The sequence below is a fragment of the Pagrus pagrus genome (genome assembly GCF_965226575.1).
Source record: "Pagrus pagrus genome assembly, chromosome: 9".
Lineage (NCBI taxonomy): Eukaryota > Metazoa > Chordata > Actinopteri > Spariformes > Sparidae > Pagrus > Pagrus pagrus.
The window spans coordinates 20,968,458-20,975,644 of record NC_140193.1 but is presented as its reverse complement, the minus strand read 5'-3'; the positions used below and the strand labels follow the sequence as shown (position 1 = coordinate 20,975,644).

Below are 7,187 nucleotides of genomic sequence, written 5' to 3'. Positions count from 1 at the left end.
TGAGTCAGATCAGGGGTGCACAAATGTTTCCCTTGAAGGGTTAAAACTGAGTACAGAACGGTACAAGGATCCCAAGTTTCCTAATTGACTGAATTCCTGCGCAAGGTGTCACTCTGCCTGTGGGGCTCAGATTATAAAAAGTAAATTATAATTAGTAGGGATCCTTTTGTATTTGAAGAGCATTTTCACCTCAAAATAATAAATAATAAAACAGCATAAGTTGATTGTTAATCAACAATATTTAACAGATCTTTTGAATAGTAATTAGCTTTAACCTGACATGCCTGTGCTGTTACATGCTGAGCAGGTAAAAAACAGTGGGTCTACCTGCTAACTGCTGCTGGAACTAAGATTGATGAGGGCAGTGAGAGTCGACCAAAACATTAAAGATGTGGGCTGCAAAACCGAAACCGTAAGCTGAAAGATGCTAACATGCTGCATTCTTGATGTAGAAATACTGATTATAGTCACTTTAAATACAATTTCATTCAAAGTAATAGGAGGGATTTTTAAAATTATGTTAATATTCCTGGCACAGTGGAGACAGCTTTTAAACGGCACTTAGATCATGCATGGAAATTACATTTTAATAAAATATATTTAAACAGTTGAAGGATTTTGTACTTTTTGTAGTCAGTTAAAATGTCTGAGTGGGATGCCGTTGCATTGGGGGAATTTGGATTCCTGTTTATATATAATAATATTCTACCATCTAAAAGAGATTAAACCTTTATTTCAATACATTTGTGAATTTACTTCTGTCGATAGTCCTGCCACCATTATCACCAGGAGGACATGACAAGCAGACGTTTCCACTTCTCTTCCTCTAATTGTTTTTCATGCAAATAAAGCACATACCTGTACATGTGGAAGTTACCTGGGTGTTACTGAGACTAGCCCCTCCTCTCAGCGAACATGAGTCATTTGAGACTCAGACCTCTTTGTTATTTACCTTGACAGCAGCCGGATCTCTTCCAAGTATTACCTATGAAAAAACCTCCTCGGTGCAGGTTGTTTATAGCCTCGGTGGACTACTGAACCTGCAGCACCTGACACACCGTGGAAATGGAGATGACAGGAAATGTTTCTCAGCCTCAAACGTGTAATAATGGCAGTGAAAGGTGAGCTTTTTGTCGATGTGGTGTTCACTCCGACTTCATGTTCTGCCTCTCTTTTATTTACTGTATGTTTGTGTCATGTATGTTGTTGTGCTTCCTTCCTGACTCCCAGTTATTTGCATCACCTTATTTCCTTGTTGTATTTGCAATTGATGTTTTACTTAACAAACTAGTGAAGCTGCTTTAAGAAGCCAGCTACCAAGTTCTGTAAAATATCATAGCCAGGAGTTGTTTTGTGGAAAATACATGACATTTTCTGTTATTTTTTACCTTGAATTTTGCTCCTTGCTCCCGCTTGAAAGTAATTTAAAACGGACTTATTGTGCAGCTGGGGCATTTGATCTCCCCGCTCCAGAAACCCTACCCAGCAGAGGCTGTTGTAGTGTCTGTCATCAGGGAATATGAGAGAGAAAGAAGGGTGGGGAGGGAAGTGACCCAGCTGTCAGTCCTCGCTTCACAATCATGCTTTGTGCATTGTCATTTATTTGTACATGGTACGGGACTGTGTGGATTTGCCCCAGCAGGGTTGACCCCTATGGCTTTGAGAGACATCAGGATTTTGAACCCTATAAGGAGATGATGAACGAGTATGTGGCTGTCCTCAACAGAAGGTCCATGAGATGGTCCAAACTCCTGCAAGAGAAGCCGCATGTAGAGAAGAACTTGACAGGTACAAAAAACAAACACACCACTGTTTAGTGTTGGGGCCCTCTCATGCTGGTGTGGTTATGTAATGTAATTACTGAATTTTGTTTTGGAAGTGAAAAGGTATGTGCGTAAAGGTGTGCCTAACGAGCACCGTGCCAGGATTTGGATGGCAGCTAGCGGTGCACAGGAACAACTGGAGAGCAACCCCGGTTATTACCAGTCTCTGCTGGCTGCGGAGCACGACGCCAAACTGGACGAAACCATTCGTATAGGTGCGACAACAGGCCTTTTTCACAGCAGACATTTTGACATGCCACAGTAGCAAAAGCATGGGTGTGAAAGCCCTAACAAAAATGTGGAAACAAAACACAGCACATGAAACCACATGAAATTTGCTTCTTCACAAGCAGTTTCCCCATTTTAACATGTGAAAACAAAGTAATGTCACATGTGGGGAAAAAAATCATACATACATAAGAAATTAGCACCGACTGTATAAAACGTGGACGGAGCAGGGGGTGACTCAACTGGTTCAAAAGGAAAACCAATTTTATGTAAGCTTATGAGAAAATTAGTCTACTTCTCACCTGATTTAATACCTCAGTAAACATTTTCCTCATCATTATATGATCTTAATTGTTAGTTTCTAGTCTCCTTCAGTACAGCATGATGTTCATTTGGTAAATAATGGTCCCATTTATATTAAAATAGATGATAAAGCAGGGTATGATTGAGGGCGTGGCTACATTGTGATTGAAAAGTTGTTTCCACGGTGTGTTCTCGATAATAAAAAATACATTGAGGCAACCATAATCCCACACTTGAGGCTTCAAAACTAAATTACGTTGGGTTTACACCTGAGTCATACATGATAAGCTGTTTTTCATGATTAGCTGTTTTTCACATGTGGAAATTAATGATTGCTGAGTTCCTATAGCTGCATCAGCTTCAGGGTCCCAGTATCGTGCACACTGGCTCACTGTCACACTGTCATGGCTTACTGGGAAACCAAGACATTAGGAACTCCTGTGCTTTCTCTACTACAAGTCAAACATCTCCTGTGAAAAAGCCTTCATCCCTACAATCCACTTTTCCCCTTCATACAAAAACATCCATACCTCAACTTAAACAACTTGTACACATAGATCGATAACATAGTCCAATTCTTGTCATGTTTTTTTGGCAAGACATGCACAGGACCTTTCCCGACAACGTCCTCTTCAAGACCAAAGCAGAACCGAGCCTGCAGAGGGCTCTGTATAACGTGCTGCTGGCCTACGGACACCATAATGAGGCAGTGGGATACTGTCAGGTGAAGAAAACACTGTCACAGTTGAAAGTTGACTTAACATAACGTCTGTTACCTAAAGAACAGGACTGGCTAGCTCTTTACATGTATAGGATTATCCCCAAATGTAAATTTCTATGCAGTGTTCACTAACCCCTGGCTCACACACAGTTAGTTCACTGCTGCCTCTGTTTATTCCAGGGCATGAACTTCATTGCAGGCTACCTCATCATCATCACCAAAGATGAAGAGAAGTCATTCTGGCTCATGGATGCATTGTTGGGCAGAATTCTCCCAGGTAGGTTTGTTTTTTTGTTTTTTAATGCTCAGTTGGTCGTGCCAGGAATTACATGAATAAACACCAGCAGTCCTGAGAGGAGGTCTGATCAGACAATGTAAGTGAAAGTGAACCACGGTGGTGCAGGGCCTTTAATCAATCACACTTATTTTGTCAGAAAGGGGCATAATCCGGCAGCACAATGTTTGTAAAGGCAAGTCTGTAAAATGTTCAGCACATAACAAGTTTTAAAGATTTTAACATCTCCTCTAATATTAATTGGATCAAGTTACATAAGATGAAAGAAGCGCACAGACCTTAGAGCTATGGCAGCCGCATGCTGAGTGAACTCGAGTTTTGGGCAGCCCTCAGAGTAAAGCAGTACAGTAATTAAGCCTAAACCTGCAACAAAGGTCTGCATATTTCCCTTTTTATAAGGGGAAGCACAACATGATCTTGGCTTCAGGAAAGAAAACCAAAATGCTGTTTCGGCTGTTTTATCTACTTGAATGTGAATTTATTTGCCTGTGGTGTCCAGGTGCTCCCTTTTTGAACTTATTTGAACCAGTAACTGTGTTTTATAATGGCCGTCTTGGAGCAGGTTTTGGGTCTCTGATTAAATTAAAGCATCTAAAATATTTTAATAATGAGTATATAGAACCCATCACAATGTTTGTTTACATACAATTCATTGTCTTTACGAATGATGTTATTTTAGTGTATATATCTTACTTATCTAAAATGCGTGTTTGGCGCTTTCATATCTCATTAGTAACTTTCACTTTCACTAACATTAGTTTTGAGACCCACTGGGCCACAGACTAAAGAAAATGACAGCTAGAGTTTACCCAAAACTAGCAGATAGTCTTAGCAATGTCGCTGTTAGGTAGATTCAGTTTATCAAAGAAACTAGCAAAGCAACGTTGTACATAATGTATATATCATAATAATATTCATAATAATATATGTTTTTATTTATTGCACCTTCCATACAAAAATTGCTGCCCACAGTGCTTTTCATTTAAAACACATTTCAAAAAAGAAATGTACACAGGAGAAGTAACACATTATACATTTAGAGGCATAAAAGGAATAAAAACTGAAATAAAGAACTTATTAATAATAAGCAGAAATCTCTGGTGTGAAATGGATAATCACTGCAGAAATATCATATAGGTAGCACCATAGTGTTTGATTATATATCTTTCAGTTACGAGTAAATATAACTGCTAGTAAATTGATTTTAAGATAATTGAGGCAGATATAATATTTGCAGTAATGACTATGAAGGATTGTGCATCAACCCTTTGTTATATCTATAAAAAATAAAAAGTAGTGGACCTGTTTTGCAGCCTTGTGGAGCTCCACATGTAAAATACATTTTTGCAGTAAGTTCTGGACCAACACAACAATCTGAATTGTGTAGATTTGACCAGAGAGATACAAACAAAACCATTTCATAAACTGTGCTTAAAAGGCTAACCAACAAGTGTTACTGCTGCAGATATACAAAATGCAAACATCTACTTTTGGGGGATATTGTAGACTACCACAGCCTGGCCATGTTGGGCCTGAAGACCGACCAGGAGGTTCTTGGGGAGCTGGTGAAGGCTAAAGCTCCTGCAGTGGGACAGCTGATGGCCCAGTATCCTGGCATATGGACACTGGTGGTGTCACGATGGTTCATCTGCCTCTACATTGACATACTACCAATTGAGGTGAGGAGAAGTTGGCTTAATGTTTAACTTTAGTAGTATGGAACAAATGAGGAATTCATGGTGACATTTGTCTTGTCTCTTGTACCTGCAGACCGTCCTGCGTGTCTGGGATTGTCTTTTCTACGAAGGCTCTAAGGTTCTTTTCCGAGTTGCTCTGACTCTCATCGTTCATCACCAGCCGGAGATCCTGAGAGCTCGCTCTTTGCCTGATGTGTGCGAGTGCTTTAAACAAATCACATGTGGAGCTTTCACTCTGGACTGTCACACCTTCATGCAGGTACGAGGATAAAGGACTGTCAGGGAACAAATAAAACACTGGGTGTTGTTACATTGGCCAGTTCTATCCTTTATAACATAATCAGTCTGATTAACTGTCCCCTGCTTAGAACAGTTCGAACAGTTCTTACACCAACACCAGCTCTACATCACTACTCATCCTTTGCAGAAGATCAACCTGCATTAAGCACTTCAGGGCTGCAACTAATTATTTTTTTCAGTAACATTTCAGCTGAATACTCTGTTGATCAAATTTGGTTTCAATTGGTCCATAAAATCTACAAAAACTGCAGCTGTGAACCCAAATATATACAGCAATTTACTATAAGACAAGGAAAGCTGTCCGAGTTCTTACGAGGGAAGTTTCAGGCTCCATGTCAACACATCTTGGTGCGTAAATGTCTCTAAAGGAATAATCTTGAACCTTGAATTCTTTTTCATTTTACAGAAAATCTTTACAGAGCCCGGGAGCCTGTCTATGACAACTATCGATAAACTGAGAGAGAAATGCAGACAACGAATACAGGAGGAGGAGTCTGGACGGCCGTGAAGTTTTAGATCCTCCGTTTGCCCCATCTGACTGAACAGCTTCCATTCAAACGCATCGCTGTACTATCAGGGACAATTAACTAATGTAATGAACATACTGGTGACTTTTTTGGTTTCTTCTGTAATAAGTTTGTATTACAACAAGTTGCTGAAGTTTCTCAACTGATCTAAAATGTTTTTGAAGCTCATCCTTTGCTCATGGTTTCATGTTCTGCAGAATGTTGTTACTGCTGTATACACTTGAAGATCGCCTGATGCTTTGTAGAAAGTATTTCAATCTGTCATGTTTTTTAATTACTTGTACAATAGTAATATAAGAGTGGTACAATTTTTTTTGTTACTGTGAAGAATAACAGTTGTAAGAATTTAAAAATCTGTTTAATCTGTCAGAGTATAGTACAACACTGTCCTAACTGTCCATTTCTCTTTATGAAGTAAAATAAGGTGTTTATCATTTGTTGTGGCCTAATTTACAGAGCCTTGTGTTTCACTTTTTTTTTTTATTATCAGGAACCTCATAACTAGTCTCATCTTTTTACTGATTTAGCCGACCTCACAAATATGGAAGTGGATATTGTTATTAGATAATCCAACAGTCATCACTGTTACAGAGTGTTTGATCAGTAACTCATGGCTCTACTCTCCCTGCTCATGCAGTTAAAGAGAAAATACATTTTTTTGGTATCCCTGCCCACTTTATCCAATCAGGACAGAGACCCCCAGAAAGTGGCGGTCCTGTCTGTTCGTTATAACGACACTCAGAGCAGCTTTAAGAAAAATCTGAAAAGTCTCAGAAAAATTGACTTAAATGTGAAAAAAAAATGTCTCAGTTACAAAAAGCCAGATGTTGATTTCTGAGCTCAGACAAATGACTTATTAAGCTCAGTTGTCCGAGTTGCAAAATAGACAGTGATTTACCAGGAGTGAGAACTGGAGATTAAAAGGGCCTCTTTGCATTCCTTTGCTGACTAAAACCTAAACCAACTAAAATTCACAGGAAGTTTTGTAAAATATGTAAAAATGTGTTTAGACTCAAATTTAATTTAGTTATAATTATTCAGTGTAAAAAATAATACACAAAAAAAATGTTCTAATATCAAAAAACAAAAGTAAAATAAAGACCCCTCGGGGTCTTTTATTCACCTGCAACTCTTTGTAATCATTTTGTATCTTTGTGGTCACTTTCTATCGTTGTGTCTCTTTGAAGTCATTTACAACTCTTTCCACTGATCTTAGTTTCACTCATATCCATGAAACTAACTGTGTAACCATCACCAGCTCTGGTGACAGTGGCATCATGTAAATATATGTTT

General features: G+C 38.9%; 1 protein-coding gene across 2 annotated transcripts; it reads left to right on the top strand.

Annotated features, from left to right (window-relative positions):
- The first annotated feature begins 107 nt into the window (after nucleotides 1-107).
- On the top strand, nucleotides 108-6,343 carry LOC311262320 (growth hormone-regulated TBC protein 1-A-like). Of its 2 annotated transcripts, none has more exons than XM_084361634.1 (8): nucleotides 108-1,121; nucleotides 1,727-1,788; nucleotides 1,880-2,038; nucleotides 2,954-3,078; nucleotides 3,256-3,352; nucleotides 4,877-5,049; nucleotides 5,141-5,326; nucleotides 5,774-6,343. In XM_084361634.1, the coding sequence occupies exons 1-8, from the start codon at nucleotides 1,066-1,068 to the stop codon at nucleotides 5,873-5,875; spliced, it is 960 nt and encodes a 319-aa protein (XP_084217760.1). In that variant the 5' UTR covers nucleotides 108-1,065; the 3' UTR covers nucleotides 5,876-6,343. The 2 variants fall into 2 exon arrangements, with proteins under 2 accessions (XP_084217760.1, XP_084217759.1); XM_084361633.1 differs by having other exon boundaries at nucleotides 1,643-1,788.
- Nucleotides 6,344-7,187: the final 844 nt, after the last annotated feature.

Excerpts from the sequence above, each read along its gene's own strand:
- LOC311262320 (XM_084361633.1), top strand. The coding sequence starts at position 1,066 with ATGGAGATGACAGGAAATGTTTCTCAGCCTCAAACGTGTAATAATGGC. Across the intron at positions 1,122-1,642 it reads TGTAATAATGGCAGTGAAAG|GGTTGACCCCTATGGCTTTG; the intron begins GTGAGCTTTTTG and ends TTGCCCCAGCAG. Across the intron at positions 3,353-4,876 it reads GTTGGGCAGAATTCTCCCAG|ACTACCACAGCCTGGCCATG; the intron begins GTAGGTTTGTTT and ends GGGATATTGTAG.